Source organism: Pelecanus crispus, chromosome Z, assembly GCF_030463565.1.
Source record: "Pelecanus crispus isolate bPelCri1 chromosome Z, bPelCri1.pri, whole genome shotgun sequence".
NCBI classification, from domain to species: domain Eukaryota; kingdom Metazoa; phylum Chordata; class Aves; order Pelecaniformes; family Pelecanidae; genus Pelecanus; species Pelecanus crispus.
This window is the reverse complement of record NC_134676.1, coordinates 40,015,786-40,030,889: the sequence shown is the minus strand read 5'-3', so window position 1 is coordinate 40,030,889 and position 15,104 is coordinate 40,015,786. Positions and strand designations below refer to the sequence as shown.

General features: G+C 34.6%; 1 protein-coding gene across 1 annotated transcript in view; it reads right to left on the bottom strand.

The window, feature by feature from the left end:
- Positions 1-14,862, bottom strand: part of ALDH1A1 (aldehyde dehydrogenase 1 family member A1) — a 54,578-nt gene extending 39,716 nt beyond the window's left edge. Inside the window, exons 1-3 of the mRNA XM_075726099.1 lie at positions 14,760-14,862; positions 8,296-8,323; positions 2,490-2,518 (exon numbers count right to left, since the gene is read on the bottom strand). Coding sequence (XP_075582214.1) covers positions 2,490-2,518; positions 8,296-8,323; positions 14,760-14,862 — 160 coding nt within the window. The remainder of the gene's footprint in view (positions 1-2,489; positions 2,519-8,295; positions 8,324-14,759) is intronic.
- Between the last annotated feature and the right edge of the window lie 242 nt (positions 14,863-15,104).

The window sequence follows — 15,104 nt, the reverse complement described above, 5'->3', positions numbered from 1 at the left end:
TTATGTGACCATGTGATAGTGCTTTCTACACTTGAATGCATAACTTTTCTCCCAGTTTAAACCTTCTGAGCTCCCCTATTCAATACAAGATCAAAGAGGAACAAACAGAAGGTAGTGGTTCACCATGCAAGTTGTAATTAAGCTGTGAGGTGCCTTGCTGCATGATGTTGGCGATGCTAAAACACAAGATTGAGGGCTGCATGAATTTTACATCTGACGTGTTGTTCTATGTCAGTAAGTTAAATAAAATCATTATGATGGAAGAAGCTGTAAAAAAAAAAATTGTCCATATGTTTCTTCACAAAAATTAAAAAAAAAAAAATTAATAGCTAACCAAACACAGCATTCCAGAGTACAAGTAACATTTCTCCTCAGATGTGATCATACAGTGGGATATTGCCAACATTGTTAGCAGTTACTTTTTGATTGGTTTCATTGTAGTCTAGGTGGGCAATCTACTTGAGATTCATTGCAGCTGCGTATTCATTACATGAGATACAATTTCATAGCCAGCAGCACACAGACAAAAGCAGACCTTTTAGTTGGGCTAGCTGGTAATCCAACTAATGAAATCAGTGTGTCACAAGAACCACGTAAACTGTGACTGGATTCTCTTCCCTAAACACAGTACTAGCACTATCTGAAATGCCCTGGCCTTTCTGAGCTGCCCTGAGATGTCAGTCCAGGAGAGTCCTGTAAATCCTGTGTCACCTTACCAAAGTTGTATCAGTGTCTTCAAAACCCTTGTGGAGCTCAAATGGCACTTGATGCCTATGTCAAAGGAAATGACTTGACAAGAAGGCTTATGATTCTACTTGGTATTTTTATGTTAGTGTATGATGGGCTAACAGAGTCTGAAAGCCATATATTTATTATAGAAATTCCTCTTCCAGTATTTAATAGTGAAATATTTACTTCACATCGTAGAAGAAGATTATTCTGAGAATAGAATTATTTCTTATCCAGAAATTACTTTAACTTTTCTAAAGGCCAGAAACTCTTGGGGTTTTTTCCCCTCAGAAGTAGGCACAAGCTTGTCTGTTTTCAAAGCAGCCTTTTTTTTTTTTTTTTTTCTTTTGAATGACTGCCAAACTATCTTCCCAGTTCCCACAGCCTGGGTGTCTCTATTCTCAAACAATAGGGGACAGGTGACTTACTCTTTGTATAATGCTGAGATTGTAATCACAGCAGTAAGACATTCTGACCCATAGGTTTCTACAGAAAGAAGACTTTGCCCTTCAAAGTACATATATTTGATCATTAAGGAAATCTATTATCTTGTACTATACATGCTCAAAGATACATAGATCAGATAAGACTGCATATATTTAGCTTGGACCAACTCTAATGTAGGACAGTGCAAGGATTTTATTGCAGGTAAACAGACAGTAGATGTTCTCTACTTTGGTTTTTGTCATTTACAACTCTGAGAATGTTCCAAATTGCATATCTTTGGCATCTGATGTTCTATCAAAATTACACCTTGAACTCCATAACAGTTATGGCTTCTATAAGGTAGCATAACAACTTAAGTAACCTCCAAAAAGTTACAATTGCTATAATTCAAAACACTTAAGGTGAATAATTTTCCATGGTGGCTTAGGGCACTGTTGTCAAAAGTCTTGGAACAAGAGACAAACAGAATAGGCTATTGCACTCCACAGTTTGGTAGCTGTATTGCATCATATATGCTGAACTTAGACAGAGTCTTTAAAGCTTTAAAGTGCATGCTTACACTTTATAAAACCTTATAATAAAAAAAATCACTTGAAAAATCTCTATTGAGACAATATCACTGTTAGAAAATCCTGATTAGCTGAACCACTTCTCCCAAACTCAGATTATACAGGGAGTTAAGAAAAGAAGTTATTTAGTGATTCATACAGATCCCCTTCTGGTACTGACAGAAACTGGCACTAAGTTAGGAGTGGAAGATGTTAGTGTCAAAAGAATCAAAATATGTTTAAAAAGTGGAAATCATTGAGATTCATGAAATCACTGGACTCTAGTTCTGAAATGCTTTATTCACTTTGTTAATCTTCCTTATGACATCCCATAATGGCAGTAGAACAGAAACAGTGGTCACAGTTCAATGTGATGTGGAAAGGCAGACATGTCAGAAACTAGGCAGAACTGGTGTGAAATTTGTGCCATCTTTGCCCATCTAACCTGAGTCCAAAGGTGGGTGAGATGTAGAAGCTCTGATAACTTTAATTGTGAAGCACAGAAGTAAAAATGACAAGACTTTCAAGGCTACTGAGCAAATTCCTTTGGCTTTTGCAGCACACTGAGTATCCTGCTTTTCTGAAAATCTAAGCATTCTTTTTATATAAATGCAGGTATTTGTGAGCAGAATTAGCAGTTCTTTAGCCAGTATAAAATTTCTGTGAGGTATAAACTGATGGAGTGAGGCAGATGAAAGATGCATAACTATTTATTTGTGTTTGAAATTTGAGCTCAGTTAAAGCAAAATCTTTCCCTTTTGCTACGTGGATGATAACAGTGTATGAAGAAATGTCTCAGAGGATATTTCTCCATAATGCCTCCGCCAACAAGTCTGAACACACATCATAAACTAGCTACTGTTTGGCTGATTCATGCAAACACCTTTGCTCCAGTAATGGCCAGATTTATGTTGGTTCACTAAAAGGGCAGAGGCAGAGCAAGAAGTAGAAAAACTAGTGCTACTAATTTTGTAATCTTGGTATCAAAAGATATTGAATAACTTCTTGATATCAGTGTCTGGGCTGACAGTGGATGCTGTCATGAGGCTTATTCTCTGCTAAATCCATAATGACACTTTCATCCCAAGACACTTTCTGCAGGGAGGGACAAAAAAGTTTCCTCTACTCCTACACAGAAGCCTGTGCAACCACAGCTGGATGGTTTTTCCATTCACATAAAGCCTCACCTGCTAGTGGAGCAAACTCATTTCTTCTGATTTCATACACAGATCAGACACTCTCTGCTCAATAGACAGTATCTGTATTCTGTACACAGAATTCATCTGTATTCTGAACACAGACCTTCACAACAAATTTCAGGATTATTTCACCTTGACACCATAAATCCTGTCACAACAGACAACAAAGTATGACAACAGAGCAAGAGAGAACAGAGCACCTAGAAAGGAACCTTGGATCTCAGTGGAAAGTCCATAACCCCTACTCACTGTTGCATGGGCAGCAGTGCAATAATGCATAATCCCTGAGCAGAGGGGTACCGAGGTTAATGTGTGGACTGGTGGCTCTGCAAATCAAGTTTGCTGAAAAAAAAGTGAAAACCCATCTTTAGAAAAACAGCCATATTTCCACTCTCTCATTTTGATGGGTGAGACAACACGGTATATCATGATGAGCCCAACTGAATCAGGGCACACTTCAACAAATCTGTCGTACCCATACAGCTATCTATGTCTGAGCTAATAGTATAGCAACTCTCCGTAATCAGTGGTGAGAAACAGGATATTTTAAAGCACAAATCCTCTCACTCCAAAGGAAGTAGCTAAAGTAGCTCAGTATCCTAGTAAACTGAACGGTATCCCATAGGTGAATAATTATTGTTGGTGGCTATAAAGGAAGTCTACTCATCTATCTCTGATACAAATACCTTATGGAAGATATGTACTGCCGGGTGAGATGTCTTTCACTTTAATTTTTTCCCCCACCACAGGGAGACGGCTTCCTATCTATCATTTATGAACTATTATATTGCTTCTGGAGTGTAAATAAAGCTTAACAATATCCTTCTGTGGATAGCAGGCCCTCAGGAGAAGATAAACACATCCTCTGTGCCAAAGAGTCTTTGCTTTTTAAGAGATTGACTGGGAGCCCAGGAATATTTATTTAAAATCTAGCTGGGTTTATCTAGAGCAAAATGCTTTATTAGAAGCATGTAGATCAGTCTAAATACATTTTTTTGGAACACTCATCTCTCTTTTTGCTACCTGGATGTCTGTTCTTTGTGGTCTATATTTTCTGTAGCCTGTTTTATACTGTCTATTGATTTGGGGGATGGATGTTTTATTTTTGCATATAGGGCAATTTGCATATAAGGTAATGACTAAAATGCAATCATAAAAATAGCATCAAATAAAAAATAAAAAGAAGTGTTAAAGGAACTGGGTATATTGTGGGATAATGAGAGAGAAAGTAGTGTTTCAGGAATTATTAACACCATTTTTAAAAACCGTTAGCTTTAGAACATATTTCCACCACAGGAAGCAATTTTCTTTATAATAAAAGTTAGAAGACTAAGTACTAGCTACTTTAGCATTATAGCATTTCCTAAAAGTGGCAACAATATTTGGTAACATGTAATATATTTAATTTCCTTATATTGAAATGACTTTGTTTTTCTCTGTTCTTTAATTTGTCATCAAAAGACTCAGGCAAAAGTAAAAGGGTTGATAGTTTCTGTGAAGAAGGCAATCAAGCAAATAAAAACAAATAAAAAGAACCCTTAACAGTCTGGCACATCAAAAATATATCTGCGTTTCTGGAGAAGAAGTGAATTCTCACAAAACTTGCATAAACCATACCAAAAAATGTAACTGTGACTCATAAAGGTCTGTCTGCATTTGGCCTAAAATATAGAACACAAGCAATTGTATTTTACTTATATCAATAGAATTTTTCCTACTCTACTAATTCCTTCTTATTATTTAATCATGGCATCAAACATTTGCAAAACTAAGGCCATAGAAACAGTCCGTTCATAAATTAGCAACTGACAAAAGTATGCGTTTTTCACTCAGGCTAAACTAGTTTTCATGTCAACAGGATATTATTTAATTAAAACATTAATAATGGTCTATTGCTTTTCTAACTATTTGCTGAAAGTTAATGGACATTTGTATCTCTTTTGCAATACTGCTTTGAGAAAACTAGAAATAATATCTGGGCTGTAAAAATGAGAAATGATAAAAGAACAATATTATCACAACAACATCATAGTTAATAAATGAGTACAGTTTTATTGACTATAGCTTCAGTCACGCCGCTCTTGGAAGCATAGAGTGAGTTTTATGTTTTGAATATCTTTTTGTGATACTGTTATTTTTGTCTCTATGCTTAAAAAGTGTGACATTAAATAAAGTCCATTTCGTATGAGGCAGAACAATAAATTTATTCCTTTTTTTCCTGTTAAAAATTGAACTAAAAATTTTAAAACTTTTTTTCAATTCACAGGTCAAATGAGAGCAAGTAATAAGTAATGAAATAGTTTGAAGTTTCCTAAAATAATTGATTATGAATAAGGAGATAGATTTTATGCCACAGGTCACAGATAAAAGCTCTTATCAGTGAACATTGTGAATAATTTGATGTAAATCAATAGAGTTCATGCAAGTGCAAAATTAGTCAGGGTTAGATCAGAATCAGACCCAACACTAGTTATTAACCTGCATTGTTAGCAACAATTACTGCCAAGTAATTTTCAGCATTTCCTCCATGAGCCTTTGTTTCAAAGCCAAGATTTAGACAACCTCAACTGATTTTACGTAATTGCTATGTGTGCTTTATGAGCCTGTGTGTAGTGATTGTGTTCTGCAGTTATGAAAGCCTCACATGTGAAAATAACCCTCTTTCTAATTTTAAAGTTTTAAAGAGCATCTAAAAAAAGTTACTGTACAGCTAAAAATTAAAAAAAAGTCAGGGTGTTTAATCTACCTCTTTTTTTTGAGATTTAAAATAATTTTTAAATGTATAATCCTTAATTTCTTTATATCACTTTTTATTATTCCTAATGTTAGTATTTGATATTCATAATGAGCATGATTATAACTACAGTGTTTTTGAAAGATTTATTTTTTGTATCTTTTGGTACAGGACGTATTGGGCCCTGAGATCTCTGCAGCGGAAATATGAAAAACCTTCTTACTCGGGAGCCAGTGTGCTTTTTCCATACATCATGGTAGTAAACAGCTAGGACATGATTTGAAACTTGCTATTAGTAGAAGAAATCAAAAATACTGAAGTTATAATTAAACTGATGTAAAACTAATATGAAATCAGTAACAGTTAATTTGCATCATGCTCTTCCCCCCCCTGCCCCAACTTGCTTTTACTATGATTATTCCCAGAAAGTTCCTACAGAGTTGGCTAGAAACCACCCATATGGGTAAGCAATGTTTGGGTCAAAACTCACCTTTATAACATTTGAAGTGGAAAGAGAAATGCTAGGAAAGAACCATATTTACAGTAGGAATATGGGATATCAGAAATAAAAAATAACTTGGCACAGTGATTCATCATACAGCATTTTCAGATTAACTGTGACACTCGAGTATTTTCCTTGTATTGTAATGCCAATGGAGCATTTTGATGGATCTCCAACTCCTTTATTTCCCAACTGTTTAGTTTAACTTAAACAAACAAACAACTAACACAAAGCAAGACCTCTCTGTGTTTGCAAATTTCAGGGAGGTTTCTGTGGATGCTGTCAGAGGTTGGTGTTTCTAATGAAAAGAGGACTTTAAGCAGACTGTAGATCTGTACATACATGTGTTCTGGGGGACTAGGACTCAGAATCCAAATTGCAATATAGAATAAAACTTTTGCAGCACATTATGAAGAGTCTCTGTTTTCTTGTTCGTAGTATCTACTCTCTTTTTAAGGTAATTAGTAAGATTGACATTATCTCCTGTCCTGTAGCTTATATCTTAATTTCAAGTTTAGGTGCAGTGAGTTGACCACATTAGTTTATCATTTGTAATTCCCATTTTTCTCTACTTTGTCATGGTTACAATCCAGTTCTCTTGTGTTTGTTAATAGAAGTATTGTACTAGTGTACATATGCTACTCATTATCATCCCTGGTAAGTGAGGATTAACAGCTAAAACACTTGACTATGATTTTTAAAAAGATGATGTGGTTAGTCTAGCTTCCACTGAATGTTGTCAAGAGCTTTTCCATTGTCTTGTGAAGGAGTAGTTTTAAGTCCTGTATAACATTTAATTAAATAATTGCATTTAAAAAAGAATATGTGTTGTGACAAATTTGAAGTATAGTAGTAATTTCTGTAAGATCCCTTGAACTCAGAATCAAAAAAAAGATGATAACATCCTAGTAGAAGAAATCAGATAAATAACATGCACTCTGGGAACTAATTTCATGCTTTGTTATGGAAACATATTAGCCAGCAGATTTGCAAATGCAAACCCAGTAACAGTAAATCTTGGAAGAAGCCAAGCTTACAGTGGAAACCACATTCCTGCATGTGGTGTATGACATTATTCACCTTTCATCTAAAATTAGAATTATATTTGGTGGTTGTGTTACATGTGTATGCATTTGTGTATATATATGTAGATTATTGCAGATACTGACAGAACTAGATCCACTTTTTGGGGCTTATGCAATAAATATGTTTCGCATTCCTTCTAAGAAGAAAACTAAAAAAAGAAAAAAAAAATCCTTTCTCTAAGGAGTGAGAATGTTTGACCTGCAAGCAGTGTAGTCCAATAAAATGTAGTCCAATAAAATGTACCAGTACTTAAGTAATTTATTGTAATTCTGAGGAAAAAAAAAAGGCTGAAAATATTTTCAGATTGTTACACAATTTCTAAGAAAACAGGAGGAATAAAAACATTTCTCTGTTGTTGTTGTCGTTGTTGTTGTTGTTGTTGTAGTAGTAGAGGTGTGGAGTGTATTCTGCTTTTCTTTCCATAAACACGTTAAAGCAGTGAAAAATACCTTTCGGTCTCATACTGCTTTTCATTTTGTTTGATTTCACGTAACTTTAGGCTGATGTTTCAAAGCTTGCTCTGACTATATGTAGATCCAGGCCACTGGTAATCTACATAAGTAAGAATGTAAATAAACCCCTTTTTTACACCATTTGTGTATAAGATCATCTGGCTGCTGCTGCCAAAATGTCCCAAGAAAGTAAACAAATTCAGACCTTTAAAGCAAATCTCTGAGGAGTTTAAGATCTTTTTAAAATAAAATTAGGTCTATTTTGGTTTGACTGATCCATTTACTAGATAGCAGACTAATTCAAAAAGCTTCTTGGTTCTGTCACTTTGTGTAAGGAAGAATAAGAGAGCTGAGAACACCAAAGTTTCTTATTCCCAAGAAAAATCAGTACATGTTTATAACATTTTAGTGTATTTTTCAGTATCCTGCTGAGGCTTGTCAAATGCATATACTCTGACATACTGCTTTGTTAGTGAGAATGTTGTTTTATCCAGGATAATCAAGTTTATACTAAGCGCTCAAATAATTCTACGAATTATACATTACCTGATGATAAACCGAAATTGTATTCTCAGCTGGTGATAATGATAGTAATAACTGAAATTTACCTGGACAACCAGCAGATTCTGAAGAAAGCAAAGAGGCAAAAAATGGGTCAAAGGCAGGAGACAGTGGTTGAAGGTAGAGCTACTATTTATTCCTTATAATTTTTCCCTGAAAAACAAGTTGCATATAGCTAAAGTTATAAATTCAGCTTGAAAAATTAAAATAGTGCTACTCTTTCTTGTTTCGTTATCTTGCCAAACTCCACTGACAAAGAAGTTTTGTAGGCCATGGGAGACAGTATTTAGTCTTTCACAACCAACATAAATTCAAAGTTTTTTGCTCAGGATAAGTTTTGTATAAAACTACTCCTTTCCTATCATTGCCAAGAAAGATTTACAATTTCAGCTCAAAACTATTTAAAATTCTGACATCTTGAAGTTTCACCTTGAATCTTGTATTAATTCAGCATAGGCAAGTATGAAAACTTTTACCAAAGCAGAAGTTAAAAAAGGAGATAGATTGAAGGGAGAAGCAGTGGAGAAAGGAGTGTTTATCAAACAACATACAAACTAAAATTTAGAACACTAATGAAGATAAAGGAAAGTTTGATGTGATGAAGATGTAGCTACTGTGGGCTAAGATATGCATTAGAATCAAAGAGAATGGTATATATCAAACTATTTAAACAAGTTGAGAAAATGTAAGCAAAACTGTTAGAAAAGACCTCAGTAGGAAATTTTGGTTTCTTAGTTTGCACTCCGAGTATTTTCCCATTTTAGGTTAATGTTGTCCAAATCCTTCTTTCTCCACCTCAGTGAAAGCACAAGCAGACATTTCATGTTCTCTGTCAATGCATAAGCATCCTTACCTCTGTGATGTGCCTTTTGAAGAGAAACATTCCCAAAGCCACTGTAAAATTTATCAGTGACTGGGAGCAAGGGCTCAAACTGCAGCAAAAGCATTTTTAAAACCAGGTTTCTTCCATTTTGCTCTAATCAGTTAATCACTGTGGTTGGGACCGTACAGGGGCTCTCAATCTTCTTTCCAACACTGAAACTTCTTATTCTCTCTTTGATGGCCCTTTAATAAATCTGTTTTTCCTCTGCCTTGCTTTAAATCACTCCACCACACTGCAAATGTAAGTGGTAAAGCTGGCAGCTAGAATACACTGTACACTAGAATACGCTGTACACTAGAATACGCTGTACACTAGAATATGTTCCATTTTGTTCTTCTCTCAAAAGTAACTCTATGCACCAATGCAACTGCAGTATCAGGATGGAGTCTACCATCTGTGAATCCTTACACTTTGTGGTCTGCTTTTCACAAGACTTGCTTCCCTTTTTCAATCTTTCACAAATACCAACTCTTTCAGCCTTCAGTTTGTCATCTAGCTGGTTTCTTGTCAGAAATCAAATAAAATAGTAATAATAAAAAAGATACTTGTAATAATTGTGTGAGAACTGTGCAATACCTGTCTAATATCTTCCCAACACTGTAAGTTCATAGAAACAGAAACGTATCTGTTCGTTCATTTTTTTTGTAAAGTGTCCTGCATTGCCAAGGACACTTAATTAATAGTGGAAGAGAATACTATCATATTTCTGCAAAAAGTGGAGAGAAATCTGTTTCTACTCAGGATCATTCTTAGAAAAACTATAGAATACCTGTTCTCTGAGTAGAAATCACATGAGATTCAAGTGCTGTAATTTGCAATGAAGAGGAAGAACAATTGTAAGATGAGAGCAGGCTCATCTATCTAGAAAAGCCATGCAAGTTCATATTAAGTCAAAAGGGACTATTGAGATGTTGCTTAGTATGTAAGTAAATTTATCAATACATTTAGTACTCACAGTTCAGAAATGTTCAGTGGAGAACTGCATTTTCAGTTCACCTAATACAGTAAAGAATATTTAAACATAGCAGGTTTTGGATGGAAAGATAATCAATGTAAGAAGCTCTGAAACACAAAGTGCATGAGTTGTTTTAACAATATTAGTGTCATGATATATTTTCCCATTTCTTCTCTTTGTGACAGCATGCAAAACAAAATTATATGAACATTTTATTAGACTGGACTATAGTGTCTTGTCTGGCTTTATTGTAGCTACAGCTGTACAAATAATGCATTTAAATGCAAGTTAACAACAAATCTACTAATTTTGTGGAAGGTTTTTTATGTGGGTAGAGGAATAGCTATCTGGCCATGCTACCTCTGTGGAAATTCCAAGAGTGATCTTAAAAGTAATGAAGTGTTGAAAAGGCATTTCAAATCCATTCCCTTTGTGTGTTATCCAATCCCTAATTTTGTCATGAACTGAAGTGTAGAGTTAGTTAAAAAATATACACTGACAACATATTCTTAAGGTTATGTATTTTTGTACAACATTTCATTGTTCAGTTTATACAAGACCACAGAGATTATTTCTTAAAATAAGTCATGGCAATTTGTTTTGGAAAAAGTTTTAAAATTCCAAACACGTGAGAATGTCATAACTTCACAAATGTCTTGAAATAAAAGTTCTGTGACTTCTTTTTCATTTTCCCCTAGACCTGACCACAAAATAAGAAAAGCTGCTTGTTTTGATCTAAAAAGATAGTATTTCTTAGGGTTCTAAAATGTCTTTACTATTTTTGGAATAATTATTAATGCTAATAGATGTTAAAAAAAAAAGACAAATTAAATTAATTTACTTAAATTCAGGCTTAAGCAATATGCTAACAATCAAGAAAAGATACTGACCTGAGTATTATGTAAAGACATTTTGTGAAATAGGTTTGTACCTGTAGCTGGACAGCCAATACGGAAAATTCAGAATGAATATTCATGGTAGAAAGTGCTTTGCCTGATAGTGAGCATTTGCAGAGGCAGGGACTCTATGTAATGCCATGCAGTGGATCAAAAAGAGAGTGTTTGTGAAAAGGGATGGTCAGAGTTCAAAAAAAGAAAGGATATTTTGGATGAATGACTCCATTACAGTAAGAATCTGTCTGCTTTTTGCCCTAATAATTTCAGATATCTTTCTCCATGATTAAAATATAAAAACACTCAAATATCTCTGGATAAAAGATGAAAATATTTTCTTTATAGGTTTTTTTGCTGCTGTATGAAGATGAAAAAAGAAAATACTGTCACCTGAGACACAGATACCAACCAAAACCTTAATGGGAATTTTTAGTTAGATAACTCTATTTTTTTCAGTCAAAAGATAGAAGAAAAAAGGCAAACCAAAAACCAAAACCCCCACACCCCAACAGGAAGCAAGCTTCCTTTATGTTAGAATAATCACATCATATTGCATTAGGTTTAAAACTAGAGATATGCCAGCCACATTATTGCTTGAAATAAGGGTTTGCTTTATGGAAACAAAACATCTTTCAGAAGACAGGACCATGCCATGTGTCAGTGAGAGTAAATTATTTACAGTGGCAGGGTCTGTGCACGATGTTGTCGTTGAGCACAGCTTCCTCACCTAAAGGTGTGAGTGGTTCCTGTGTCTGCTGGGACCTTGCAGTCCATTCTCAATGTTTTCCATTTCATTTGTGAAGCTAGAGGAGGACACGCATGTTCCCAAATCTGCTATTCTCACCCAGATACCAAAAATAATCTGTTCAAATCTAAATCCCAGGAAGACTTTTCCTTATTTAAATGCGTGGAGTTAATGTTTTATGAGAAAATGTTAGATTTATAACATTTATATGGGGCCTCATTGTCCAATATATCATACTTTTTTAGCATCAGTCCAACAACGCGAATGCATTTAAAGGTACAGATCTAATTAATCTCTGAATTTCTTGCCAAAGGCAATAGAAAGCAGGGTGGAATATACTGTAGGAGTATACCCCAAAATTGTAGTATATTTCTGTGTACAGCAAGCTGTCCTGACTATCTAAATCCTTTTCCAGTGCCCCTATTAACATATTAAAGCTTATTAACCATCAAAATTTTCTCTGAGGAAATTATCAAACCGATTAATATTCTGCATGTTCCTGAAATGGCATGTTAAGTCGACTCTGTTTGATCATAGTTAATATTCTTCTATATTTAGCCTAAACAAATTCTTTGAGATCATGAATTACACTGCTACAGCTTGAACATTGTGAGCTTTATTGCTTTTATGCTGTCAGTACCTTTTTTCTGTTTTCCTGGTTTTCTTTGTCTAGGTAGAAGTATTAGTTTTTATGTATTTTTTAGCAATCTGTCTAAACATACAAGCAATGCGTTTTAAAATATTTCTTTGTCTGAGTTTTAGTTCTGAGGTGAATTTTGGCATTATATAAATTCAAAAAATACCACTGTTTCAAGTGCTAAAATACCAGTTTCATCCTATATGCATATTTATCTTTCTGAATCTATCTCTATATGTCTCAAGAATAAGACAAAATCACGTGCAATACAAACATAAACATTGATAACACATGATAAACTGTCATCAGAATGATTTACAGCAGTTTTTTGTTCCAAAGTTATTAATCAACTTGAAGCAGTGTTTCTTAAAAGATAATTTCTAAATCTATTGGCTTTATGCTTTTGTAATACGTCAGGTAACTTAACCACCTGTATGAATAGCTAACTCCCACAGGACACTGCCACCCCTATATTACCTGTGCCTTTTAAAAGTTACTTTGCTCTTGGTTCTGTATCTGTTTATTATCTGATCCTGCATTCTGCAGCTTTGACGCAGTCTCATACTCAGTATGCCTGAAACTGAGCTTGCTGTGGAAACTCTCTCTGCACTAGATTTCATAGATAGCAGTGAATTCAAGACACTCAGGACTGTGGATTCCTCTTTGCATTACATAACAATCTTCTACAGTCATTCCACTTAGCTTGTTACAAATACTTGCCCTAGTTTATTGTGTACTAAAGTGGTTCTTCTCAGACCACAGCACGATCTTTCTCCTACTCTTGCCATGCCATAGTATGTACGTTTAGGGAAGGCAGGGGTTTTGCGTGCATTGCAGTGAAAAGTGTGCTGTTATAGGCATGGAGCATTTTCAGGGACTTGCACATCAGTTTTACATGGGGAAAGCAGCGAGGAATGATGGAAACTATGCTTCTAATCTGCTGCATGTGGGGGGATATGTACGTTTGCTCTTGCAAAATCACTAGTATGTTTACTGTATGTGTGATAAAATGGAAATTATTTTCTGCGTTTCTAAAGGTATGCACTTTCTAGATATCTGTTGGATAGATGTTAGATTAATTCAATTTTACTATTTTTCCCTACTATTTTACTTTCTGACTAAACAATGGGTTTCTGTGTAAGTTAATACGTGTTTTATGGCTTCCTGAAGATGCTTCAGCATCCAAGTAGAACTGGAATTGATATAATCTCAGATGTAAAAACTGCATAAAATCATTAAAGTAATCTAGTGTATAGATTTATAATGCCCTGGATTTTTATTAAATCACAAGTTTATACCTTTTTTCGTATGCAACTGTCACATTGTGATCTATAACACTTATAGAAAGAAAAAGATTATGTAAATTAAACAGTCTTAATTATCAATATTGAAACAGAGGTGCTACTGGAAGTTCTTTTAATTCCATGGAAAAATGAAAGTATTTTTCATTTGTGGTGTAAAATAGACCAACACCCATCACTGCATTTTTGCATTACTGTATAAAGCAAAGATCAAACAGAGGATCATTATAAGGGTCAAATCTGTCTCTCCTTACTGGATCTAATACAGTTTGCACATAACTCTACTAATATTTGGGAAATAAATAATTAATATATTAACTGTAAACTGTAAAAAAACCCTAAACTTAGTGCAGCATCTGCTTATTTGGTCTCATGTTGATTCTGTCCAGCTAGAAATTCCCTCACACACCTCCAAAAGAAACTGCCAAGGATGTCTTTTTGAGGGGTTATTATCTTCTCCAATACTTTAACATTCTTCTATGTTCTGATAATCAACCTTATACTTTGTCTTTTATTAAACATTCCTTTTGTACCCCATTAGTCTGATGTTTTCACTGTCATAAAGAGGTGTTTTTGGCAGAAAGGAAATTAATTTTTCTTAACATATATAATGACATTTTGATTGCAGTACTTTCAATGTCTCTCTTTCTTCCCCTTTTTCAAATAGATTTTTCATTTTGTTTCCTGGATATCAGATTTCAAAAAGACCACTGGAATTCTTTTAATTTCAAAGCATATTTGCATTAGCATTGCTAATTAACGGATAAATTATTAACACTAATTACTGCCACACATCTTCATATGCATGCAGGCACATACATACAGAATTAGCAATTTAACCTACCCATTGCCGTAAATTTGGCTGTTGATAGTCCATAAATCTTATAGAACTGTCTTTGCAGGCTTAAACTTTATGTATTTATGTATTTACATTTACACATATAAACATACAAGCACATACAGACATATATATGTTTTATACAGGCATGTATGTTTGTATTAGTTGCACAGTTATACCTGTCTTTCCTGAGCATGCATTTCATCTAAACAGTACCATATGTAGTCAATCAAAAATGCAAGGCCTTACCTTTACAATCAGGGCTTGATTTCTTAGATCTGTTATATCTCACTTCCACAGCACACTCTGCCCTAAGTTCTGTGATCAGCACTACAGTCAGAGCACCAGGCATGACCTCTATATATACACAATTCAGTAATAGCAACAAGTGAATAGTTAGATTCTTACTTCAGTTCCACATTTATCAAGTGATATTACTCATAGAAAGAGATCCTTCAAGCAAACACTTAATCTGCATTGAATTGGGAGTGATCTTGATGATACACTTGGGAAAAAAAAAGAGCTTATTGTACAACACAGCAGATGAAAATACCCGCAGCCATTGCACGTACCACTCATTCTGTTAACCATGTA